The sequence below is a fragment of the Triturus cristatus genome, chromosome 8, assembly GCF_964204655.1.
Source record: "Triturus cristatus chromosome 8, aTriCri1.1, whole genome shotgun sequence".
Lineage (NCBI taxonomy): Eukaryota > Metazoa > Chordata > Amphibia > Caudata > Salamandridae > Triturus > Triturus cristatus.
In genome coordinates this window covers 602,545,861-602,573,693 of record NC_140591.1, presented here as the reverse complement: position 1 = coordinate 602,573,693, position 27,833 = coordinate 602,545,861, and the positions used below count along the sequence as shown (strand labels likewise).

Here is a 27,833-nt window from a genome sequence, read left to right as displayed (position 1 = left end):
TGCTGGCTGAGTGTGTACAACAAATGCTTTACACTGTCCTCTGATACTGACTTACTGCTCGACCAAGCTACCACTTTAGAGAGTAAGGTTATATCTAACTTTAACCTCTGCCAAACCTCTGGGGACTGTGGACTTTGTACACACTGTACCTATTTGGGAACAGTATATACAGAGCCGCTTTATCACACCCATCCGAGGACGAATCCCGTCTGTTGGCGTCTCTTGTTGTCCTCCGCGCCGCTGCTGTCTGCAATGCTGCTCTCCTACTCTCTTTTTTTTTCTCCAGGGTGGCTACTCTCTCTCCACCTAGTCGTGGCCTTACTGTGTTTTTCTGCCATTACACCTTTGGCGCTGGCTCAGTTTTCGGGGCTGTCTGTGCTCTTCCAGTATTGCCAGGTCTGGGAAGTTAGTTTCTATCCATAACCAGGATGTATTTGCATCTTCAAAGAAGTGACTAGTATTGCCATGCATAACTTTGAGGCTGGCAGGGAATATCAACACGTATCACAGAATGAGCTGCTGCAAGTGTTTCTTAACCCCAAAGAAAGTTTCTCTCTCTGTCTCTGTACCTGCACAGTATAATCCCTGAAAAGGGAGATCCTGGTATTTTCGTACAGGAGTGGTGGCAGTGCGGGTGCCAGATTCCCTGTGGGCACCCTGTGGGCCCTCTCCACACTGAACATGTCAGCCAATCCTTCCGTCGCCACTGCAGTGCGCAACCATTGTGCTATGAATCGTTTTGGATTGTGTCACTCACTTTTTTCCGGCATACCTATTTATACGTATGTTGTTTCTACGTGCACGGCCCTCTGTGTCATCCACCCTGTCTTGCAATTTTTTTTCTTGTTGCAGCTGCATGACCGTTTCTGTTTGTGCTTTGCACCACGGAGTGATTTCTGATAGGGTCATTGAATGTTTCTGAACTTTCTCTGCCAAGTTTTTATGGTCGGCTCGTAGTAGGCTCACATCAGTTTTGAGTGTACCCATTTGTTGCTACAGTACCGCCCTAGATTCCCTTATCTCCTGCAGTATAATGTCAAATTTGGCTGAGGGCAGTGTTTCTTGGGCAGAGGTATCAGGGATCTCCTCTAGCGATAGTGGTGAGTCATTTGTGGTATTAGTGTTGGAGTCCCTATCTGATAGACTACTAGCCGCAGATTCCTTAACGTAGAATTATCCTGCGGCGTGAGACTGGACCCGGAAAAATTCCTTGCCCAGCATTTGTGCGCGCCAAGGGGCGGCATCACGCGACTCCGCCCGATGTCCTCCGCGGGCGTGATGTCAGCGAGGTCACTTAAGCCCCACCCCGGCGCGCTGACGTCAGTTTTCTTCTTTTCCGCATGGAGCGCGGACTCTACTTGTGTCGGGTCTGTTCAGGCCTTCTTTTCTTGTTCTTCTTGGGTACAGTGTGCGAATGCCTTTGGGCTTTAAAACGTGCTCCTCTTGTGCGTGCCAGATGTCGGCAACGGACCCTCACCTCATCTGTATGTGGTGTTTGGGGGAGCACCACGACTCCACGGATTGTGAGGTGTGTCAGCAGTTGAAGCCGAAGTTCCTGCGGGAGCGCCGGATGAAGCTCCTGTCGGCACGCATGTCCCGGTCGGCGTCAGCGCCGCGTCCGTCTCCCGCGGACGGCTTCAAGAACCGCCGCCTTAGTCTCCGGCATCGTCCCTCTCCCAGGCGGCAGGAGCGTCGTTCACCTGTGGGTAAGTGTCGCAGTTGGTCCGCGAGGCATGGTTTACGGCCTGTTGGGGGCGTGGGTTCTCCGCGGGTGGTGCGGCCCCGCGCGTCGCCCTCCTATCCGCCATTTTCCGGCGCGGGGGCGACCAGAGCCAAGATGGAGGCCTATGCAGCGGCCTTGCAGGCCTCTTTGGCTCTTCCATCTCCTCCTTCACTTCCTGGGACGGCTGCGGGTCCCTTGCCGCGTGCGGGGGCTCCTGCGGCGTCGCCGGCATCTCCAGCGCCGACGGGTTCGGATCCAGGTTCGGAGGATGTGGGGCCGTCGGGGTGCGGCCCTTCGGGGTTCCCTCTTTCGGACCCGGGTGCCACTGCCTCACTGCAAACCCCTCGGGGGTCCCTGTGGTGTCGCGGGAGGTTGCCGGGACTCGGGCGTGTCCTCGGCTCCCAATCAGTCCTCTGGGCCGGCGGCGGCCTTGTCCGAGGCGTAGCCGCTCAGGCGCCGGTGGCTGCTGGCCCTGGCGGCGCCGCAGGGGCCGGCTAAGGGTCGGGCGTGTCCCCGGGTCCCCCTCTACCCGCCACGCAGGCGGCTGCCTCTTTGGAGGTCGACTCGATGCCTTTTCGGCGCCGTTCCCTGGCCGCCCTGGCTCAGACCCTGCTCCGGTCTCCTGCGCCGTGAGTTGTGGCGGGGGTCGTTCCGGCGTCCCCTTCGGCGCCGGTCGACGTTGACCTGACACTGGTCGCGAACTCTACGGCACCGGGCCGGCGTCGGGTCGTTGAGTCGTCGTCGAACGTTCCCTCTTCCCCGGAGGTTCGGCGCTTGTTGGTCTCGTCTTCTCCGGAGACAGGCCGCTGTGTCGTGGAGTTTTCCCCGGCATCCTCCCAAGATGGCTCATCGGCGACGCCCCGCCCGCAGTCTTTGCCGAAAGGGCCTCCGGTTCCCCATTCCTCGTCCACTCCACCTCCTTTTCGGACTTGGCCTTTCCTTCCTCCCATTGGCCTGGGGGACGGCCCCCTTAGTTTGCAGCCGTCGCCCACTGAGGAACTGCTTTCCCCTCCACAGGGCCCTATGGAGGCCGGTACTGCTTTGGCTCGGGCTGTTTCCATGGCGGCGGGGATCTTGCGCATGGGCGATCCATCTGCCCATTTCCCCACTGATCATCTTCTGGAAGTCCTCCATCAGGTTTATGGAGGTAGAGAGCTGCTTCTCCCCTATGAGGCCTTGCTTCATACGTCTCTGTTGTGGGCGGCTTGCCACGGGAGATCCGGTGCCCCAGCCGCTTCTGCACCGCCACCGTCCTGCACCGCATGACCCTGTCTGTCTTTCGCTCCACCAGGGGCCCTCTTTTGCAGACTGCCTTTCCCTCCCTGCCATCGGTGTCGTCGCCTCAGTCACGCGAGGCCCGCTGGTTGGATTCCTGGGGGCGCAATATCTTCGCCTCCACCAGTGTGGCTTTGAGGGCCCTTAACTCTTTGTGTTTTGGCAAGGGCCACTTCTTGCTTGTGGGACTCAGCGGAGTCTCTTATGTCTGCCGCTTCTCAGGAGGGTGCCTGTGTTGATCTATGACGCCATGTGTTGGATGGTCGGGAGCTGGCGTCCTTTATTCTTCACTTTGCTCTGGACGTTTCGGAGGTGCTTGGTCGTACCATGGCTACTTCTGTTGCCCTTCGTCGCCATGCCTGGCTCCGGGATAGTGTGTTCCCGGAGAACGTGAGGGAACGGTTGGTGGACCTTCCCTTTGATGGCACTCTTTTTGTTCCTTCCCCTGTAGATTCTGCCATTCAGAGGTTTCTTGTGGGGCTTCACCCTCCTCCTCCTCCTCAGTGACCTGTAAGTCGGTCTGTATTTAGGAAGGTGTTCTTCCGTGGTTTTCCTGGGGCCTTGTAGAGCGTACCCCTGGTTGTTTGTTCTGTGTGGTTCATGTGCCTTTGGACCCTTTTGTTAGGGCCTTAGTGCTGTTGGCTGCTGGTCCGGCCCTGTTTTGACTTGTGGCTTTGGCTGTTGGTAAGCCGTGTAGGCCCTGAGATTAGGCCTTCTGTGTATTCCTTATTGGCTGATTGACAAGCCGTCTGCGTTTTTTTCTGCAGGTCTTTCTGTTTGTCCTCTGCTGCAGAAACTTTTTCCTAAGAGGGTTCCCAGGTTCTGGGACGTTTCTTGCCCTATAAGGGGTACTGGTATCTATTATATAGCTTTTTCATGTGCTGCGGAGGTGTGGTCGTCCTTCGGCCTTTCTCTCTCCGTGGCGTCACAGTATGTCGCTGGTGCAATGTTTTTGCTGATGGTTTTGGAGTGGCTTGTGTTGCGCCCTGGGCCGTCCTTCTCTTGGATCGCTGTGTCGCTGGCCTAGTCTGGACTGCTGTCTGCAGCATTGCGCTGTGGCGGTTTTGTTCTTCTGTCCGCCTTGGTCCTCTGTCTGGTGTTGCAGGAGGGACTGGTTTCCCTGTTTTTTGGGTTCGGGTTGGCGGCTTGGTCAGTCCGTCCGTCCTTCCTTCCTTCCTTCCTGGCCCTTCCTTCCTTCCTTCCTTCCTGGCCCTTCCTTCCTGGCCCTTCCTTCCTGGCCCTTCCTTCCTGGCCCTTCCTTCCTGGCCCTTCCTTCCTGGCCCTTCCTTCCTGGCCCTTCCTTCCTGGCCTTTCCTTCCTTCCTTCCTGGCCTTTTCCTTCCTGGCCTTTTCCTTCCTGGCCTCTTCCTTCCTGGCCTCTTCCTTCCTGGCCTCTTCCTTCCTGGCCTCTTCCTTCCTGGCCTTTTCCTTCCTGGCCTTTTCCTTCCTTCCTTCCTTCCTGGCCTTTTCCTTCCTGGCCTTCCTTCCTGGCCTTTTCCTTCCTTCCTTCCTTCCTGGCCTTTTCCTTCCTTCCTTCCTTCCTGGCCTTTTCCATCCGCGCCCTTCCTTCCTTCCTTCCTTCCTGGCCTTTTCCTTCCGCGCCCTTCCTTCCTTCCTTCCTTCCTGGCCTTTTCCTTCCGCGCCCTTCCTTCCTTCCTTCCTTCCTGGCCTTTTCCTTCCGCGCCCTTCCTTCCTTCCTTCCTTCCTGGCCTTTTCCTTCCGCGCCCTTCCTTCCTGGCCTTTTCCTTCCGCGCCCTTCCTTCCTGGCCTTTTCCTTCCGCGCCCTTCCTTCCTGGCCTTTTCCTTCCGCGCCCTTCCTTCCTGGCCTTTTCCTTCCTTACGCGCCCTTCCTTCCTGGCCTTTTCCTTCCTTACGCGCCCTTCCTTCCTGGCCTTTTCCTTCCTTACGCGCCCTTCCTTCCTGGCCTGGCCTTTTCCTTCCTTACGCGCCCTTCCTTCCTGGCCTGGCCTTTTCCTTCCTTACGCGCCCTTCCTTCCGCGCCCTTCCTTCCTGGCCTTCCTTCCTGGCCTTTTCCTTCCTGGCCTTCCTTCCTGGCCTTTTCCTTCCTTCCGCGCCCTTCCTTCCTGGCCTTTTCCTTCCTTCCGCGCCCTTCCTTGCTTGCCCTTCCTCCCGCGCCCTTCCTTGCTTGCCCTTCCTCCCGCGCCCTTCCTTGCTTGCCCTTCCTCCCGCGCCCTTCCTTGCTTGCCCTTCCTTGCTTGCCCTTCCTTCCGCGCCCTTCCTTCCGCGCCCTTCCTGACCTCTGACTTCGGCTGACGTCTGGCTATCCTGGGTGCACCGTTTCATGGTGTTGCCTGCTGCTGGCTGTGCATGCCCCTGCGGGCTTGTTTGTTCTGCTACGCCGTTTTGGCCTTTGTATTCTCTTGGGCCTTTCTTCTTCCGTCTGCACTTTTGGTGGTGCGGCCGTCACTGCCTTGTCCGCTGTTTGCGGCGTGGGTGTGTGAGCAGCTCTTCTGTCACTGTGTATGTGTTTCTTCAGGTGGGTCCTGCCTCCAGTTCTACCTCTTCTCCCTGGGGTTGAGGTGGTCCTTGTGTTCCTTGGGGCTTTTACGGCGCTGTCTGCCACTACGGGGGGTTGGGCAGTTCTCCCTTGGTTGGGCTTCAGTTTTTTTCTGACTTTCCCTTCTTGTCCCTGTGACATGTCCCCTGTGTCTCTCCTGGTGGGAAGGCTCTCTCGCAAGCCCTCCTTCCTTCTGGGTATGGCTAGTTAAGGAATCTGCGGCTAGTAGTCTCTGTCAGATGTACAAGTTACTTACCTTCGGTAACAATGTATCTGTTAGAGACTATTCTAGCTGCAGATTCCTTCACGACCCACCCTTCCTCCCCGTTCTGTGAGGACCCTTGGCTTGGGTTTCTGCCGTCACCTCCCTCTGGGTGACTTGTCTCCTGTGGGTGTCCTCTTCATTTCTTCTGGTCAAGCATCCCTCCAGCTGGTTTCTCTCTGGGTTTTTTTTGCCTGTCCTTTGAATTCCTGCTCTTCTCGGAGGTTGTGGCCCTCCTTGGCACTTCAGCCTGCTGAGGGCTTCCCTGTCCCTTGACCCCCTACTCCCTTCAGGGCGTCTGGCCATTCTTGGCGGCGTAGTCTGGGACGGGTTGCTGTTGCTCCTCTGTTCCGGGCTTGTGGCCCTTCCCCTGTGGTTGCAGTCTCTCTCTCTCTCTCTCTCTCTCTCTCTCTCTCTCTCTCTCTCTCTCTCTCTCTCTCTCTCTCTCTCTCTCTCTCTCTCTCTCTCTCTCTCTCTCTCTCTCTCTCTCTCTCTCTCTCGATCTCTCTCTCTCGATCTCTCTCTCTCTCTCTCTCGATCTCTCTCTCTCTCGATCTCTCTCTCTCGATCTCTCTCTCTCGATCTCTCTCTCTCTCTCTCTCGATCTCTCTCTCTCTCGATCTCTCTCTCTCGCTCTCTCTCTCGCTCTCTCTCTCGATCTCTCTCGATCTCTCTCTCTCTCGATCTCTCTCTCTCGATCTCTCTCTCTCGATCTCTCGATCTCGATCTCGATCTCGATCTCGATCTCTCTCGATCTCGATCTCTCTCGATCTCTCTCGATCTCTCTCGATCTCGATCTCTCTCGATCTCGATCTCTCTCGATCTCGATCTCGATCTCGATCTCGATCTCGATCTCTCTCTCGATCTCTCTCTCGATCTCTCTCTCGATCTCTCTCTCGATCTCTCTCTCGATCTCGATCTCGATCTCGATCTCTCTCTCTCTCTCGATCTCTCTCTCTCTCTCGATCTCTCTCTCTCTCGATCTCTCTCTCTCTCGATCTCTCTCTCTCGCGATCTCTCTCTCTCGCGATCTCTCTCTCCTGATATCTCGCGATCTCTCTCTCCTGATATCTCGCGATCTCTCTCTCCTGATATCTCGCGATCTCTCTCTCCTGATATCTCGCGATCTCTCTCTCCTGATCTCTCGCGATCTCTCTCTCCTGATCTCTCGCGATCTCTCTCTCCTGATCTCTCGCGATCTCTCTCTCCTGATCTCTCGCGATCTCTCTCTCCTGATCTCTCGCGATCTCTCTCTCCTGATCTCTCGCGATCTCTCTCTCCTGATCTCTCGCGATCTCTCTCTCCTGATCTCTCGCGATCTCTCTCTCCTGATCTCTCGCGATCTCTCTCTCCTGATCTCTCTCGCGATCTCTCTCTCCTGATCTCTCTCGCGATCTCTCTCTCCTGATCTCTCTCGCGATCTCTCTCTTGATCGCTCGCGATCTCTCTCGATCGCTCGCGATCTCTCTCGATCGCTCGCGATCTCTCTCGATCTCTCTCTCTCGATCGCTCGCGATCTCTCTCTCTCTCTCGATCGCTCGCGATCTCTCTCTCTCTCTCGATCGCTCGCGATCTCTCTCTCTCTCTCGATCGCTCGCGATCTCTCTCTCTCTCTCGATCGCTCGCGATCTCTCTCTCTCGATCGCTCGCGATCTCTCTCTCTCGATCGCTCGCGATATCTCTCTCTCGATCGCTCGCGATCTCTCTCGATCGCTCTCGAATCGTCTCTACCAGATACATCGTTACCGAAGGTAAGTAACTTGTACTGTAGGACCCTACTTCGCCTGTTTCCCTTTTGGTCTTCTCATCTTTTCTCTCCTGGGTCTCAAAATGGTGGCTTGGGTAATGTGCGCTTGTGCCGTAGAAGGACACAATGCGCACACGCCTCTCTACAAGTTTCGTACCTTTGCATCAGGGGGGCCAGTCACAACACGCATTCAAGTAACAGTGCTCCGGCTTTTGTTTGATAGTGTATCCCATATATTACCTATGGTATGTCCATCTCTTTGCCCGCCACACATGTCCACTAGGTATAGTGTTTCTTCCCGTAAATTAACTTGATGGCCTCGTAGATGAGGGTTCTGGTCGTAGAGCTCGACCCACTGTACCTTCTCCGGCTTATAGAAATTGGTGAATTGCCGGTTATTTATTCTGCGTGGGTTTTAAGATTGGTGCGGGGTGATAGGGGGGGGGGGGGCGTTCTATATCCCTTCTTACTCCTTGATTACTTTCCGTGTCTTATTTTTGTGGCAGATCGCAGCCTCCTCCCTGCAGCTTGGGGCCCGAAGAATTTCGCTCACCTTGCTCCTCTGCATACTTTATGGGACCTGAGTGATCGTCGGTGTGGCAGTACGGCCAGGCCCAATCGCATCCGACGCCGTTAGGCCACGGTCCCGCACTTCAGTTCGCACTGCCCAACAAGGCCTCTCCCCTCGCAGCAGGACTTGGTCGCTCCGCACACCTCCACCGTAGCACTTCCAGGGGCGCTCTGTGTCTCTGTTGTCCACCTCAGCTGCTGTTCACTTTCGCCGCACCAGACCGATACGAGCAACTGGGCTGCACCCCATGCCCCTCCTAGTAGCCGGCCAGGACTGCAGGGGTTCTTCTCCTTTCCGGCTGCAGGTTACACCTGCCAGTATTTCTAGGCCCAGACCAGTGGCCTCGCGTAGTTCTCCAGCCCAGTCGCGAGTGGGATCGCAGTGTGTGGGACTAGCGCTGCCGGAACATGACCGGAAACGTATCACCTTGCAGCTGCCACCATCCTTATGACAGGGGATGGACGAGAGTTATAGACGCCGGGCCGGGAGCTCTGCAATTAGGCGTCTGCCATCTTCCACGGCTGGCCATGCCCCCGTCATACCACCTTATTAAAAGAGTCCAAAAAAGGGCTGGCATGGCCAGGGGGTCGATAAATCACATTTTATGCTATTCCATATCATGAAATTCAACTCAGTTGCAACTCTGCAGGGCATCAGATGCTTAACCAGACCGTGTTATATGAGCATCCCAGTCACTCACCTGAACAACCTAGTCAACGCCCAACCCCATTGCCAAAACACAAGAGGAGGACATTACTATGTCCTTTTTCTTTTGTCTCAGGTGTGCCTTTATACCATCTGGGTTCTTCACCATCCAGAGTATAGGTTTTAGTTCATTATTCTCTGATTAAATATTTTAGTCCACCATTGATACTTTAGTTATCACACATTTAAAGGATTTGATTGTATATTACTCCAGGGTTCTGGAAAATCGGCAATTAATGATTGCAATTCACTCCAAGTTTGTTTTATTGGGTGCAAAATGTCCTTCATATCAATCATTTGTGGCTCACTGAAATCAACCATTGGTAACAGTGATGCTTAACGTAAGGACATTTTCATGTGTGAAGGTTAAATGACTCCATACACAATAATACACTAGCCATCTGGGCTGGCTTATAACAGTGCTATGCCAGAATCTCATCAGTGATTTAGCAGCTTCTCATACTGTCTGTTACTAACAGCATATCACGTGTCCACTTTAAAATTCTATTGATGGCTCTCATAAGAAGGGAACTCTTTCTGCTTCTAGTACGTGACTGAATTGAAGATAATATTTAAAGACCCAGATACCTTGGATTTTATCACAATGTTTGATTGTTCTCTTTTCAAGACCCTTGGACCTAAGGAACCCCCTCATTTTCCAGAATATTAAGGTTTTCACACAAAAGCAAGTAAAAGAGCTAGCAAGGGGGGCATCTTGTGATCCATCGATATTTACCGTAATAGGCTGCTATTTGGTATTTAAGTAGATTGTTGCTATCTGTTGCTTTGTTCTACTCCTCATTATAGGGGGAGTAAACAGTGGATTCTGCAGCCTTGTACAATGTATATAATAATTCAGGTTATGGTTTTGAACCTCAACTTGTGAAAGATCTCAAAAGTTTGCTGATTTAGTTAAAACAGACTATGGGCATATTCCTTTTAACAGGTGATTTTGACAATAATTTAACCTCAGGACAATATGTTACAAGTGTAAAATGAATATAGGGATGTATCTTTAGGTCAAGTAGACAACAATCTTATTAAGACAATATAGGCATACAACTAGTTTATACCTTAAATATCATAGGCGTCAGAGCTCTAAACTGGCGATTTCCTGGAGAGATTCCCATTAGCTCCACCCATGTGGTAGGTTCTAGCAAAACTGTTTTAGATTATTTATTGTGTCTACAGAACTTTTGTTATCAATTGAGGACTTCTCTATGTAACATGGAGCACTGAGTGATCATAATTTCTTCAGGTTTTTCACTTAAATCATTTAGCCATTAAGAAAATGCCAGAAGCACAAATAGGTCTTTTCATAGGCTTTCAGCAGCAGAAACAGGTTAGGTGGTTAGCAAACTCAAACATTTGGTACACTGAATGGAAATCTGATTCTGCAGTCAAGAAGCTTATTACCAAACTGGAAACAATTAACACTTGGGAAGCCTTACATGTCTTGCTGATGAAATTCTTTCCCCCCACATCTCCAGCAAACCGCTTCATCGTTGACATGTTATTGACACATCCTTTCAGGAAAATAGTACTTCCACAGTTAAAGAACTAAGAAGAGAGAATTAGAGTGATTAGATTGCTCGGTCAACAACCAGATGTCATCATGTAAGAAATAATGTTACAGTACTGCGAAGTGACTACAAGTGTTCCATTTGGGAAGCCAAACATAAATATCACTTCCTTCAGTGTAAAAGCTTCATATTCAGACCATAGTAATGACCCTGCTCTTATTATGAACAAATGCATGGAAAACTGTTGACTCTTTTACTGCTTAATCCTCTAGTTCTATCTGTGTAGATTGGCGTAATTTAAGCTCTGCTCCTGAGAAGACAGATGCCATGTTGCAGCACTTGAACCAAAGTTTATGCTCATCCTGTGAGGCATAAGGAATGGCTTTCTTTTTAAGCTGAAAAAATGATAGATTACTTATCTGTGCCAAAAATGAACTGGTTACTTGGGTGTAAGTGGTTTGGAGGTACAAAAGTGCGAGTCTCTAGGAATAGGAAACTGTTGCCACTGAATAGCTTGTGAGCCTGCTTCATCATCGGGATACCCTTGTGCCTAGAAGTCAGGGTGGGCTCAACCATCTTTCAGGGAGCTCTTAAGAAGATGTTTTTGGCCAGGAGGATAAAGATTAAAAACCCACCAACAGATCCCAGTTTTTCCTTTTTTCTAGGATCTGCCGGGGATAATCAAACATAGAAATTGGGTCGGTAGGGATATTATGGTCCTATGACCTTATAGCCAACATGTTTCAGTCCGTGTTAGCCCCATGAAGGGTGCTGGACTCTCTTCAGGGCGAGACTGAGTGCCCCCTGGTATAAGTAGTAGAACAGAATTTCCCTATGCTACTTTCTGTAAGGGCAGATAGCTGCTCCTCATTAATCTTGGACAAGATGTGTCTTGTATATTCACTCCATCTGGAAAAAGAAAAAGAAAGAGACACCACACAACCACAGTTGTATTTTGAGTTCGAAATTGTTCGCTTCTTCATGCGGTCATGTTAATTAACCCGTGGTAAAAGGTTTATCCAATGTCAAAATGCAGAAGTTGCGTGTGAAATTACAACCTCGTCTATCACATGCTAGTGTTTTTGTATTGCCCATTTCTGTGCCGGCAAATCGCCGCATCCTGTCATCCTCCACTCTCTAGTGTGTATTTGGCATTTACGAAACATCCGTGTCATTCACACCCGCTCAAACTTGTAAACTTAAAATCGCCATATCTCTCAATATTGTGAAAATATGTGAAACATACACTCACTCCATATTTGTTCATATGTGCACATCCCTTACCCCGTTTTGGGAGAGGTTTGAACTCCTCGTGGAACCTAATCACACTTTGGGGTAGCCCTGTAGTCAAACTCTGCTTATTCAGAGAAGTATGGTCGATCACCAAACCCAGGATTTTAATTTCGGTATTTTTTTGGAAAGCCTAACCGGTAAATCAACATTTGCGATGGGAGAGAAAGAACAAACAACAACAATGAGAATAGTGTTGGAGGCCGACTCCCAAACGGGCTGGCTCACTCTCATACCTTATAGTTGTAATTCAGCTTCGTATTTACTCACGCCATCAAGGGTCCTGCCCCTCGTTCCGTCCTACTTGGAGGTGGCTCCACCGCTTGGAGTTAAGAGTGTTCCTCAATCTCCCGTTCTAAAGGAACCTCTATCTGTTGAATAGTGACGTGTAGCCCAGCCCATTTCAGGGTCGCGTAATTCGAGTCAGAGCGACTTCAATAAGTATCATGGGTAATGTAGTTCTGTGCTAGTATTTTAACACTGTCCTCATGGTGAATTATCGCCCCCAACTCTTACTTTTGTGTCTGCAGGGTTAATAAAAGGCTATGCCTTAATAATATAGTTGAAAACCTAATGACGATTCTATCGCTTTTATTATAGTTTTGCGTCAGTCACTGGGGCTCAAAATGGCATTCTTAGCCCCGAGATTGATTTCTTTTTCTTTAAATCCAGGACTCTATAACTTGCTATTTAGGTGGGAAAGTCGAGGTACCATAATGTAAATGGCGAGATCGTGGGGGCTGTGATTAATAGTCAATCGTACTTCATATATAAGAAAAAAAAGGAAGAAAAAAGAAGACTGACTAGGTTAGTGTGGTTTGAAGTTATTGTTATGTATATTGTGATAGGATCTCTTGTCCTGTCACTTTTAATGGAGATCGTGGGGGTAGAGCTGGCCAGAGTGACTCCCTTTCGGGCAACCACTCAATAAGATTAAGGTACAAACTATTCCTAGCTTGTAATTCTGATAACCCTATCACACTGTTAAGGCCCGTACACACAAAGTTTAAGGGTTTTGTTGGGTCACATGGCTCATCTGCACTTTAAACCACCGGGCTTTTCATTACATTTTTCATGGAAAGAAACAGTATATAGTGCTTCCCATGAGGATAGCACCTCGGTTATAGTTAGCTACCTATTTTTGTTAGGGAATATAAAACAAAAGGATGCGCCTCCTTTCCCACTCAGTAGTGGTGTTCCATTAGCAGCTTCACATCGGGGTTTCCACTTAGTAAGAGTTAAGGGATTGTTCCAGCAGACCCGACCACGTACCAGTGATTGGGATATTGGGGAGTACTTTTTGGTGAAACAGTGTTAAAACACGGAAGGGTACACTCCCCTCTTTAGTTCCTCTCGGCCCCTCATTAAGCTAGGACGTTTTTCCTGCTTACATTGTGTTCACATAGCTTGTGAGCCTCCACTAGTTCACCAGCTATTAGTACGTAGGACAGTGACAAGGATCCCAGCTCAGTTCTTTATTCAGGGCAAACTGTGCTGCCTCGTGAATTAGCCAGCGACGCACAGCGAGAAACAGCAGAGCCACATACACAGAACTGGGCCTGCACAGAAAATGTCACTGTGCTGCAAAGCTGCCTCTTATCTTGTCATTATGCAGAAACCTCTGCTTTCAATCACACTTCTTATGCTTGAGCATGGGCTGAGAGAGAAGAATTATTTGTTAGCTGGAGTGGCTTGAGTGTGAGTTGTAGGAGCCAAGCAGGATGTGTGGGAACCAGCTGTGGACACAGGAGATGGATATGGGATTGCTATTGGCAGGGTATGGATGCAGGGTCTCTATGGATATTGAATCTGCACGTGTGTGTATGTGTGTATGTATGTGTATGTATGTATGTGTATGTATGTATGTATATGTATGTATATGTATGTATATGTATGTATATATGTATGTATGTATATGTATGTATATATGCATGTATATATGTATGTATATATGTATGTATGTATGTATATATGTATGTATGTGTGTGTATGTGTATGTATGTATGTGTATGTATGTGTATATATATATGTGTATGTGTATGTGTATGTGTATGTGTATGTATGTGTATGTATATATATGTGTATGTGTATGTGTATGTATGTGTATGTATATATATGTGTATGTGTATGTGTATGTATGTGTATATGTATGTGTATGTATGTGTATATATGTATGTGTATGTATGTATATATGTGTATGTGTATGTGTATGTATGTATATGTATGTATATGTATGTATATGTATGTATGCATGTATGTGTATATATATATGTATATGTATGTATGTATATATATGTATTATTTTTTGTTACCTATTAGCAGCCGCCACTAAGTAGTTATAGTTAGGACGATGTTTCCATGCAGTTGTTTTGCCAATAACGTTGGCGCCGTTTGAGGAATCCTCGCAAACATTTCAAGCCTATTTTGACACTCACTTCAGTTTCCATGTGATCTGTCAAGCAGGGGCCGAGAAAAGGGAGTGGGGGTTGCCCCCAAAATGAGTTTTCCCCATGCATTTTCCTATAGGCATTTTAGACACGGCTACAGCCCGAACCAGAATAAAGCTCAGCAACGAGCAGAAAGAGTAAGATAAAGGTGAAAAGCAAGCAGAAAGTGGCAGGATAAAGATTAGCAGCAGAGGAAAAATAAAATTGAGAAACAAGCAGAAAAAGGCAGAATAAAGGTCCGCAATGAGCAGCAAGAGGCAAAATAGAGGTCCGTAATGAGCAGAAAGAGGCAAAATAAAGGTAAAAAATTAGCAGAAAGGCAAAATAGAGGTTCAAAACTAGCAGAAAGAGGCAAAATAAAGGTGAGAAACTAGCAGAAGGAGGCCAAATTGAGGTCAAACTAGAAGAAAGACAAAGGTGAGAAACTAGCAAAAAAGGGTGAATAAAGGTCAGCAACAAGCAGAAAGAGGCAAAAATTGTGAAAAACTAGCATAAAGAAGGTGAGTAAAGGTCAGAAACGTGCTGAAAGAGGCAAAATAAAGGTCAGCAACAAGCAGAAAGAAAAAAAAGAAGGGAGAAACGAGCAGAAAGAGGGTGAATAAAGGTTAGAGACGAGCAGAGAGGCAAAATAAAGGTGAGGAACGAGCAGAAAAAAGCAAAATAGAGGTCCGAAACTAGCAGAATTAGACAAAATATAGGACAGAAACCAGCAGAAAGAGACAGAATAAAGGTCAGCAATGAGCAGAAAAAGGCAAAATAAAGATCAGAAGTGAGCATAAAAAAGGAAGAAAATGGTTGGGCATCTACTTAGAGGTTCTCGGCTGATGTCGTTCTCTGAATGTCGATCTGACTTTGGCCTTCCGCAAACTGAACGCTATAGATATCTCCAGTTACGCCACTGGCTCCAGTCGTCTGCCATGCAGATGGCGATCACCAGGCCCCAGACCCCGTTTGAGAAATTTATAAGATCTAACTCTACTATGAAGGGGGCAATTTCTTTCCTATACGGTCATCTGCTGGCCACGGTGCCCTCGCCGACCCCCCGTTACCAGGCTACATGGGAAGAGGTGGTGAATAGGCCGATTGAGGAGCGGGAGTGGGAGGCGCTATGGTCCGGCATCACGAAACACAACCACTCAATAGAACTAAGCGAAGTACACACGAAAGTGATAGTAGATTGGTATCTACACCCAACTAAACTGCGGCGCATCTTCCCAGGCACCTCTGATCGCTGCTGGAGAGAGTGTGGGTTGCTGGGGGACTTTCAGCACATCTGGTGGACCTGTCCGACTATTCGCCCTTTCTGGGAAGAGATACTAGCGCAAATCAAGACTATGTTGGGCTACCCGATCCCCACCTCTATTGAGACCGCGCTGTTAGGCCTCCGAGACCCCTCCTTACGCTACCAGACCAGAGCAGATAAGGCCATTATGTGGCTTTGCTTAGGGGCGGCGAAGGTGGCTATCGCTGCCAACTGGAAGAAACAGGTGGCTCCCACGGCCTCGATGTGGCAATCTCGCCTTTGGAGGCTTCTAAGTCTGGACAGAATGGCGGATATCTTTAGAGATGATTATGCCGCTTTCGAACTTAATTGGGGCCCGCTGGTGACATTCCTCTCTCGGGGTTTGCCGGCGGCTGTTTGCCCGCCACGGGTTAGGGGACTAAGGTTATTCCAATTGTAGCCTGCTGAAATCGCCACTAGTGGGACTCCCCTGGTAGCACTTTTCGGGGTCACGGCGCCGCCTGGATGGGGCCTTACCCGGCTCCCCGCTTTGGATAGCTTTGCCCCCGGCCCTGGATCCTCGGATTCCCTCCTTGAAACTCTCCTCTTTCTCTCTCTCTATTGCTCTCGTCTTTCTTTCTGTTCTTTCTCTCTTTCTCTCAATGGGGGGTGGGGGGGCGGGAGGGGGTGGGCTGGCGGGGATAGGTCTTATTTTTCCTATAAAACGAGTTTGATATTTCATGGCGCAGAAGCTGCGACTTGCATGGACTCTTATTCTCTACATAGTCAGCGGACACCGGACTATTGGACCATAGGTTGTGCCCCTGGGGGATGCTCAGGGCATGATTCCAAGGCCTGCTTCGCTTCATATTTCACACCACTGTACCCCTATTTTAGCATACATTACTGTTGGTGAAGCCTGGCCTTTCCATGTCCGGGCCTGGGATAGTTCCTTTCGTTCTACTATTCCTCGTTTGCTGGTCCGTTCTGTGATGTTACGTATGTCATGATCTGTATTGTTGGTTTGTTGCTAATAAATACAATTTTGACAAAAAAAGGAAGAAAATGAGCAGATCCCACTCAGGCACTCTTGTACCCACTCACAGGCCCACTAAGAGACTCACGCACCGACTCACAGACCCACTGAGAGACTCCCAGACTCACTCAGAAGTTCACAGACCCACTCACAGTCCTACTTACTCATGCACTCACTCACAGACTGACTGACACATTCATTGAGGCACTCGCAAACCCACTCAAACTCATGGACTCACTAACACACTCACTTTCAAAAGTTACAGGTTACAGTTAGGAAACAACATTGAAAAACCGTAGAAATTCACTGAAAAAAACAAGGGTTACAGAGGCATCATAGTTGGGAAATAGAATTTTTTTTAAACGTAGAAATTCACTGAAAAAAAACAAAGGTTACAGGGATGTTATAGTCCGCCTTAGATTTCACTTGTTCAAAACCATAGAAGTTCACCAGTTATAGTTACCTGAGCTAACTATAACTTACTCCCTGCAATGCACTACTAATTACCACACTTATTATATCTACATCACTCATGACTTGGTCAGTGACATCACTGCCAGAAAGCACCCTCTGCTTTTACTTTTATTTAATCATAAGCATTTTAGATTGCTACAACTTTGTATGCAGTTACTACTGGCAACCATGACTGGTAATGACCATCCTGGGGTGGTCATTACTGGTAATCCTGAATATGGTGCCCCCTAATGTAAACATGCTGAGATGATTACCGTTGTCACATAGAAAGTATTTGTTAGTAGCTGTTAACGATTTACATCCATCAAATGCAGCTCTTACTATAGAAAATATTTGATGCCCTTTGAAGAGGGTAAGTTATTCTTGTATGGAACTTGTACTTTGTACCCTACTGCCTCTTCAACCAATGAACAATAAATTTGCAGCACGTGTAATTTGCATTTAAATTGGTTTGTGATTAACATTGAATCATTGTGTTCTCTTCCGACAGTACTACCGTTTAGCTTTACCCTTGATATTATGTTGCAAACTTGCATCTTTACTTAAAAAATAATGTTCAAACTCCCTTCCTCAGAAAGGACAGCTTGGCAGGCCCATATTGGATATGCCATACTGGAATGCAAAACCCGCTTCAATGCCAAATATAGGTTCCAAATATGGACGCAAGGCCACATGGATTGGAGCAAGTGGGGACCAGACGTTCCTGCGTATTGACGAAGCACTGATCAACTCTCATGTTCTTGCGACATCGGAAATCTTTGCAAGCCGGCAAATAATTGGTGAGAACCCTATTTACATTGCAAATTATGTCTACCTGCAATTAAGTTAATATAAAATGGGTTGGTGAGAAAGGGGTTTTAAATATTACATTATTGAATTACAAGGCACATTGAATTCCAGTTGTATACTGTGTCTGTGGTTTACACAAACTCCAATTGGAAAGCTCAAACCACGTTGAAACTCAACCGTTTTGCCACATCAAATAATCTGAGTCCGTTCTTTTTATTCAAAAGCATGTGTTGCGAACCACACATAACAACGGTTGATTTTCCTCAGGCTGCATTACATTTTAGATGCATTTGGCCCTCTTTACAAAATAATTTGTAAATGTAGCCATATACACGTTTCCTCCTGTGTTTAGCTGTATATGTGCAAACATTTGAAATTCTCATAATGTAAAGGCTTCCCGAAAGAGCATTTGCACGTGCTGAGGTTTCATTTATTTTTCCTGTAGACGGACTGTTTCCCCTTGAGGATAACCCCTACTATTATTTTTACCATGTCTGCACCATTGCTATACCTTATGTGGTTTCACACTTGTTTCAGTATGAAATCTCTGACTGTGTCAGTGGAGGGAATGTACCTTAATACAATTTGAAGAAACAATTTTGTGTGTGCTAGGCATTCCTGCCTTGCTAAGCCACCTCCCAGCCCTTGAATATTAAACCATAGTTGTGTGGTATTACATGCAAGTAAAACAATGTACGAGTGATATATGTTTCATGAAATGCAAAAATAAAATTTGCTCTCCTAAATTAAGCGATTTACATACCTAATTGGAACCTAGGTGCGTATATGGCTATGCAAACTATACTTTAGGAGATGAATAAGTTAATTGACCGTTGCATGCCTACCCAAACATAAACAAGCGCTAATTTCTGAAATCTTCTGCAGTCTTTAACCAATATAAGATACGGGATGTTATCTTATGTTATACAGCTTTATAAGCACATTCTAGTGACCAGAGTATGGAGCTAGTTACCTGAGCTCCCTGTCCACTCCTCACCATGCACCTTTTGCTGTCAATCATATTTGTAGGTCTTATTGACTGGATAGTTTTAGCTGGTTCACCAGCATTGTGTAATTAAAATAATCGTAAATAAAAGACACATACATATTTGAAAAGAGAATTGTGGGGTCAAACATCTTTGTCCATTTTTTTATTTACTGCTTTTGCCCACCTCTGCTTGCAGCACAGGGAGTATATCACTCCATTTCAGCCATTCGTGTTTTTTGCACGAGTGTGAGGCATTTTTTTCCCTGACCACGTGCACATCCATCTAAAAATAGGTGCACTTCAGTGCCATTACTGATGGTTCAATATCTTACTTTGCCAATTTTTTTTAATCTTACTGTACTTTATTCTTCTTATTTTTTAGTCGTCCTTGTGTATTCAAACTATTACAGGTTACAGTAATTCAAAGCCAATAGTACTTTTCCTTTGCACGAATCAAAATCCTATTTTGTTGTCATTTGCATTCAAAGTAAAAAGGGTTTCTTTAACTATTCTAAATACACCTGGTGGCTAGGAAGCACCCTCATGCGTCTGTCTAATTGTATGGGAAAGTTATATTTTTCCCATTAAAATTTTTTATTGCAAGCATATGTCTGCCACTTGCTATCTTTTTTTTATTTTCTTCCTTTTATTTTTGTGACATACGCTTATAATAAAAAAGTAACTGTCAAACCAGCTTACCAAGGCTAGCCCCATAAACTGTGCCAGTTCCAGATTTCCTAATGCAGGGACCTATAAGCATGAAATGTATTTGTTTATTTACTTATAAAACAAATTCTTTTTTTTTTTTTCAGTCATTATTACAGAAATATTGCTTTTGTGACTTCTTCACAGTACTTACTGAGTGATTTGCCTGAGGATCTTGGAATAAGGCACCATGCTTGCATAACCTTCATTAAAAATACAAAAATTCCCTCTTCTAGGATTCTGTTAGTCAGGCCTCATCAAACCTCAAGCATCGTGTTAACTTTATTATAAGAAATGCCTGTATTCCTGGCAGAAAAAAAAGTTCTCACGTACCTGAGCCCAAGCTCACCATAGAAGCTTTACTTTGCAGGCCATGACAGACAGTAGGATTCATTACCACAGATTAGTAATTAACCCTTACAAATGTGAATGCACTGCTTCTATTTGCTTCTACCTCTAATCATTGATAGTGGATAAAGTGTACTTGCTAGAAAATCAAAAATATAGAATTTTCTAGAGCGGGGAAGAAAGATAGATGAGGTGTTCAGGTGAGACTTGTGTTGAATGCCAAGCCCAAGAAAAACCCCAGTACCTAAATCCATCCAGTCTATGTTGAAAAAATCTATTCTCTGGCATGTTTAGAGGTTGCCATCAGAATCTAGACCTATATTTTGAAACAATCGCTAAACTATTTAGTTCGAGGCATGTGGGCTGCTGAATTCATATCTGTGCATAGATCGCCGCCTAGTGTTGGGTCCGGATGATTGCACATTGTTGTCCTGGAAGAGTCTTCGAAGTATCATGAGATAGGTGGCTGGACTACAGTGCGCATGGGCATCCTCTCCATCCTTAGATTGTTTTTTTCCGCCATTGGGTTCGGATGTGCTTATCTTAGCTCAAGTTAGGAAAATTCAGTTTAAGGCCAAAAGGCCTTTCGTTATCGTCGGTACTGTTCCCGTTCGGTATCGACTAGTTTCTTTAGTGCTTTAGCACCTTCTTCAGGCTTTCGGATCCGCTTGGTCCGAACATCGAACTTCGATCGACGATGGAATCGAGGACTCCCTTCAAAAGATGTCCTTTATGCCACGCGAAATACCCACACATCGACGTCCACCCGGTATGCAACAAATGTCTCTCACCGGATCACGATGAGTCGAAATGTATGGCCTGTGCCCGGTTCCGCTCGAAGAAGACTCTCCGGAATCGATGGGCGGCGAGATTGGAGGCGCAGCAATCGGCGCCTTCCCCGGCAAACATCTTTAGCACCGAAGACGAGGACGCCGAGAGCGTGGAAGACGTAGACTCCAGCCCCGCTTCCGAACACGAATCACGATCGGAAGACGACGATGAGGTGATCTTTCAGGGAGAAGAAGTCGTCGAAGAGGTAGGAGACTACGATGAGGCCCTTGGGGCCGAGGAAGATAGCTCCAGCGAAGAGCTAGGCCAACCCGTCGATACGGCGGCCGAAAAAATAAGTCGTCATGAGGCTCAGGTCGAGGGATCGCCTTCGGGCCTTACCCAAGATCAATCTCACGGTTCTTCGGCCCCGCCTCCAGGCCCGGCCTCGAACATTTCACAAGAGCCATTATTATCGAAGACGACTGGATTCCCTTCAGCGAAACCGAAACCATCCATCGCACCAGTTCCATCGAAACCGAAAGTTAAACTGGTTGTGATCGGCTCGAAGGCCTCGAAGCCCTCCACTCCTTCGACGCCGGCAAAGGTCATCGGCTCCGAATGCGCAAAAAGGGATTTCGGCCCCCGGTCATCTTTATTGACCTCCTGATTCTTTACCTGGTGGGGGGGGTCCCCCCGTTGGCGCTTGACACTGTCTAGATTGTTTCTCGCCTTAAGTTTTGTTTTTCTTCTTTGTTCGTTTTCTCTTTTCAAAATTTAAAATGTCAGTATTCTGCCTAACTTCTGCGTTGCCGAACATAACTTTGTAATCCTGCTGTGCCTCTGGGGATCAGTCGCTGCTTTGTGACGTCTCGTATTTGGCATGCCTGTGCTAGCGGCCGGCCCTGGTGGTTGTAGGCCCACGTTTGTACTGTTGCTATCTGCACAATAAAGTTTTTCAAAAAAAAAAAAAGGGATTTCGGCGCCGAGCTCACCGCAGCAGATGCGGGTGCCGAGCCGAAGAAGAAGGCCCTCGATCCCCACAAGGCGCCTCGGCCTCTGGCACCGAAGATTACGGCCCAAACCACCAAAGTCAAGGTTGCCACCCCGTCTGCGTCGACGTCGAAGACGGCGGCGCCTGCCAAGTCATCGACTCCAACGAGCGTCGATACCTCTCTTCGGATCGCTGACCACATGACTGCAAAGAAGTCGGATGCCGCTTCGACGCCTACCTCCAAGGTGCCGATCGGTTCCAAGGAGCCATCTGCGTTCACCGTGCAACAGGTCTCAGCATCGTTGCAACGCATCAGAGAGCGGGCAACCCTCCACTCTACGTCGGGTCCCGACACGCACAAGGCTGCGAAATCACACTTGGCGCAGGCCAACATCATGTTTGGGTTGCCACCACCCACGGCGCCGAAAATGTTCGAGATTCGGACACGTGTCCGCCAAACACAGTCCCCATCCACTGGACAAACGGATTTCGAGCCTTCACAGGCACAATTTATCGACGCTAACACTGGTAGGTTGATGCTCCGCAAGCGGAAAATCACGCCAGAGAGGGGATTGGACTCCTACAAAATTCCTCTCAAACATAAATTGCCGGCAGGATCAGAGCCAGTGCTTCATGAACACTTTCAACCCTTCCATCAGGATCCACCGTCCTTTTCTCCTACGCCTTCAGAGGCAGACGCAGGAGAGGACTATGTAGGGGATGATACCACCTACCCTGGGGATATCGATCCTGATGATCACCTGCCAGACCCAGATCAGGCATGGGATGACCCCACCGACCAGGGTACCGCACCAGATACCCATGACATGCAGCTTTATAACATAAAGACATCTCCCACAGAGGACACTGCTGCCTTTAATGCCCTCATAGAACGGGCTGCTGCCAATCATGGAGTAGAACTCCATTCTGACACTGTCGAAGAAGACTTCTTGGTGGACACTTTCGCCTCTTCTGAAAAGACGGTCAAAACTCTGCCCATGTTAAAGGGAGTTCTAAAACCTGCAAAAGACAGGGCACGGGTGCTAAACCCCAGGATCGAAAAGAAATACAAGCCTGCACCCGGAGACCCTATGTACATTAGGGGTCAATTACTTTTAGACTCCATGGTTGTTGCTAATGCTCGCAAAAGAGCCCACTCACAAACAACGGGTGATGCTCCTCCCCCAGATAAGGAGTCCAAAGTGCTGGAGACATCAGGCAAACGGATTGCAGCGCAAGCAGCAAACATCTGGCGCATTGCCAACACACAGGCACTCCTGGCCCGTTATGATAGGTCCCACTACGACACACTAGAATCACTGCTACAACATTTGCCAGATGAATATAAAGAGGCAGCGGAGCTCCATATCAGAGAGGGACAACTCCTTACTAATGCATCCATCAAGTGCGCACTAGAGGCAGCCGACACTGCGGCCAGGGCAATGAACACCAGCGTCATGTTGAGGAGGCACGCATGGTTGAGAATCTCAGGCTTCAAGCCTGAGATTCAGAACAATATCTTAAATCACCCGGTCAACCCAGACTATTTATTTGGCCCTGAAGTTGACACTACCCTCGAGAAAATTAAAAAAGACACTGACACTGCGAAATCAATGGGGGCTCTGCAGACGCAGCAGTTTCGTAGTGGCTCCTTTCGTCGCCCCGGGAATAGAGGAGCAGCTAGAGGTCAGGGGTCACAGCAGCAGTACAATAAAGGGGGCACACAAAGTACCTATGATAAAACCACCAGAGGTGGATATCGTGGCTCCAGCACCAAAGGCAGAGGACGTGGGTACGGCAACACCAGGTCCTCCCCCCAAAACAAACAGTGACGCCCTCTCCCTGCCCCCCGACCACATAACACCTGTCGGGGGGAGACTCCAACAGTTCCTGTCAGCCTGGAAAACCATCACCACAGACAAGTGAGTCAGGGACATCATCCGGCACGGTTACTGTCTCGAATTAACGTCCACTCCACCCAACATACCGCCAAAGCACCGTCCTATGTCCGTAGAGCACTTGGCATTATTGCAGCAGGAAGTGCTAAGTATGCTGCAAAAAGGTGCAATAGAGGTCGTGCCCGTCAACCAACAGGGGACAGAGGTGTACTCTCTGTACTTCTTAATCCCAAAAAAGGACGGTTCGCTCAGACCTATACTAAACCTGAGACCCCTCAACCACTACATTCTCTCAGAGCATTTCCATATGCTCACCCTACAGCAGGTTCTGCCGCTACTCAGTCAGGGAGACTTCCTAGCCACACTGGACTTGAAAGATGCGTATTTCCACATACCCATACACCCATCACACAGGAAATATCTCAGGTTCACTGTTCAGGGGCATCACTATCAGTTCAAAGTTCTCCCCTTCGGAGTAACAACAGCACCCAGGGTCTTTACCAAGTGCCTAGCAACAGTGGCTGCACATCTACGGAGACGACACATTCACGTCTTCCCTTACCTGGACGACTGGCTTGTTCAGGCAAAGTCAGCCCAGCAATGTGCCCGCCACAGGGGTCATCACTTAGCCCTCTTCTTTTTAACGTTTATGTGACTCCGCTGGTTTATCTTGCAGAGTCACTAGGGGCTAAAATGATGGCCTACGCAGATGACACTCAGCTTCTGTTTTCCTGGAAGAAGGGTGACGACTCTGTTGGGGCAGTGCAGCACTATTTGTCCTCTGTGTTCCATTGGCTGGCGAGTGCACAGTTGAAGTGCAATGAAGACAAATCTGAAGTGCTCTTGTATGGCTCGTTCCCAGTGGACTTCAGGGAAAAGCTATGGACCCCGGATTTTCCTCGACCTACTATGGGCAAGGGCACTGCAAAAAACCTCGGTGTCTGGTTTGATGAAAACTTGAACTTCTCAACACAAGTGAAGAAACTGGTAGGGACTTGTTTTTGCACTTTGAAAATCTTGAGGAAGTTTCTCCCTCGTCTGCCTGACAGTGCTAAGGAAACTGTGGTCCGGGATTTGATCTTATCTCGATTGGAATATGCCAACGCTCTTCTGGTTGGTAGTCCAGGCTACCTGGCAAAGAAATTGCAAGTAGTCCAAAACTCAGCAGCCAGACTGCTATTGGGACTCTCATCTACACATAGTGTTCGGATCCATTTGTGTAACTTGCACTGGCTCCCAGTTGAATCTCGGCTGAAATTTAAGACGTTGTCTATTGCACATCAGGCCCTTTATGGTTTAGGCCCTATATATCTTCAAAAGAGATTTGCTTTTTATATACCTAGCAGACAGCTTCGCTCGTCCGACCAGCTTCTGATACAGATTCCTAGGTTCAAGCGTCAAAGGCTTGGCGGGAGTTCTTTTGTCCGTAAAGCCGGCTTGGCAAGGAATATGCCATCACTGGCACTCCGGGGCATTCAGGACCCACTACTTTTTTTTAGGAAAAAGCTTAAAACTTTGCTTTTTTAGTTTCTGATTTGTGTGCAGTTTACTTTTTTGGAGTAAGTGCCGGGACACTTTAAGTAGCCGTGCGCTTTATAAATCAAACATAACATCATCACCAGGGGTCAAATCTCCTCCCAACGCAGTTGGAGCAAGGTCACCAAAACTCAATGGTTACAGAACCTCACTGCCTCCCATCCCTAGGCCTCTACAGACCTCGACCAGGCCGTCCAGTACTTTGCTGCCTGGATCACCGACAGAGTTGTCCCACTAAAATCTACTAAATGCAACAAGACCTTCAAACATGCTAGCCGGTACACCCCAGACCTCAGAACCACCGCGCCACTAAGAACCCTGGCGACAGAGCAGCTCACAAAACAGACCTCCACAACTATCACCGGCACATCAAAGAAGCCAAGAAAGCAGCCACCACCACCCGCATCGATTCCACGGTCAACCACACAAAGAAACTCTTCAATATAGTCAAATAATTCTCCAACCCCCACAACCATAGAAAACACCATCCACCCTGCCCAAGAACTGTGCGACTCAGACTACTTCCACAGCAAGTTAACCATTATCCACAACAATTTCAACTTTCAACCCGCCACCCCCAATCTCAAAGACCTGAACCAATCAGCGAAGATCAGTCAAACCATTACCACCTGGTCCTGCTCACTGCACTGACCACCTCTGCCATCATGTCTTCCATCCACCCCAGGGGTCCCACCGACCGCCCGCCCCCACCACCTCTTAAACCTCGCAACTAACCCAGTCAGCATGCAACTCACTAGCATCCTCAATTCCCTCATCTCCACAGCAACCTTCCTGCATTGACGGAAACATGCAGATGTCAGACTCTCCTAAAGAAAGCCTCCGCAGACCCCCAACAGTATAAAAAAAAAAAAAAATCATCCAATCTCCCTGCTGATCCAGCGGGTTACCAGCCTCAGGTACTCAAACACCATATACTCACCAGGCCCCATAAACACACACGTTTACATAGGCTAGTAAATATCACTGGGGGTCAATTTTATAAAATCATTTTATAAGATCAGTTACCATACTTTCTTAACTAATCTTTTCACTGATCAAAAAGTTCTTCCCTCCGGTCAATGGACCTATTAGTTGGAACTAGTTGATGGTGAAATGACATAGAAATATATTTGCCTTACTACATTGGAAATAACCACAGACTCGGGAAGAGTTTAAATGGTTTATCTAGTTAAATTGATTTGAGCCAAAAACAAATTACAGTTCGAACTCCATTTCTCCAAGGAAGGAAGAGTCAATGAATCCAATAATCAGTCATCTATATTAAACAAGATTTCACAATGACAGTACTTCGGAAAAGAGAGGATAGAGAGAGCAGTACAATGACATACTACACAGAAGTATATTTACCTAGAATGGTGTGGAAACCAACCCCTTGGCCAAGGAGCTGGAAGAGTCACCTGGGATAGATCAGGTGACAGATTTCAGGATAGATGACTTCTTCTAGATCCGACGCCTGCGTCACACCCCTCTCTGACACTATCTTCCTCCTCGATTCTTCCGCGATCTTCTTCTAATTATTTGGCTTAAAATTCTAAGTCTGCAAATTGGTTCTTCGTCAGCATTCGCTCAGCTCTCGGACAGCATCCCGGTCTCTCAGCATTCTAGTCTTGCTGCGAATATTTTTGTAACTAAACTAACTCAATTAATACCTTTCTTATGAATGTACCACCCACTAATGTTTAAACTTCATGAAACTGCAAATTCTGATTGTAAAGGCAAAGGGGGATGATCATCACATCAAGTATTCATATGACATTAATTTCTATTTAACATTCAGGATGTCCAGCAGGTTCCCAGTACATGTTGCAAAGATGGCCTTGGACGGTATTCAAAAACGACATCATGGTTCCTTGGCTTGTTAGTACTGCGCCTGCGTGAAAGTCACGTGTGGTATGGACTTCTGTCTCACTCAGAGGCCCAAATTCGAACTAGTAGAGAGGTCAAAAAGAAACCTATTAATTTCAAAATAAAACAATTTCACTTTATACCACCTATCTCTACTCCATTCCATTTACTTATAAAAGCTCTCCCCACATTAGAAATGAGTAAATAGCTTGTTTTATTTTTAGCAAGGCAAATGCTTAGCATGTGAGCCTTCAGGCGGCCATTTTAGAGGCATCTGCGCAGTTGCAGAAATTTCCCTCCAAGCGAAAGAACGTCATTCTGCGTAGATGCAGTTGACGCATGCGCAGTACAGTTTCCTGTGATAGCAGCCATTTTAAGTTTCACTCGGATTACTTGTTAGTAAAACACGTAAGCAAGCTTCATCTTCACTAAAATATGTAATGTGGTGCATATTAATTTACTCAATACTCTATTAAAACGGTGTTACGAGTTATATGAGACGATTGCATCCGAGCAAGTCTCTTTTATACGAATCCTTGCTTCATCACTCCCCTACTCAGCCAAAGTCCTCGAAAAAGCCTTCAACCAGCAGCTCACAGAATTCCTGGAACAAAACCACTTACTGGACACCTCACAATCAGGATTCCATGCAAACCACAGCACTGAGACCATGCTGATCGCTGCCACAGATGACATCAGAACCCTTCTGGACCATGAAGAAACTGCGGCACTGATCCTCCTCGACCTCTCTGCGGTGTTCGCCACAGTCTCCCACAACACCCTCATCAACAGACTCTGCATCCTAGGCATACAGCAAGACGCCCTCAAGTGAATCGCTTCCTTTCTTACAGGATGCACACAGCATCCGACTGCCTCCCTTCACCTCTGCACCCAAAGACATATGCAGCGTACCACAAGAATAATCCCTTAGCCTCACCCTGTTCAACATCTACATGACCCCTTCGCAGTCCTTGCCCAATCCCACCGGCTCAACATAATCTCCTACACAGACGACACTCAACTGATCTTCTCGATCACAGAAGATCCCTTCAATCGGACTTCGCAACGCCATGACCAACATAGCCAAATGGATGAAAGACAATTGCTTCCAACTCATTTCCACCAAAACTGCAGTACTGATCTTTGGGA

At 47.8% G+C, this 27,833-nt stretch overlaps 1 protein-coding gene across 15 annotated transcripts in view; it reads left to right on the top strand.

Moving 5' to 3' along the window:
• The window catches only part of MYCBP2 (MYC binding protein 2), a 1,771,217-nt gene that overhangs the window by 406,722 nt on the left and 1,336,662 nt on the right, over window positions 1-27,833 (top strand). For all 15 annotated transcript variants that reach the window (XM_085622060.1, XM_085622057.1, XM_085622054.1 and 12 more), the window contains one exon: window positions 17,367-17,571. In XM_085622060.1, the coding sequence (XP_085478186.1) occupies window positions 17,367-17,571 (205 nt within the window). The remainder of the gene's footprint in view (window positions 1-17,366; window positions 17,572-27,833) is intronic.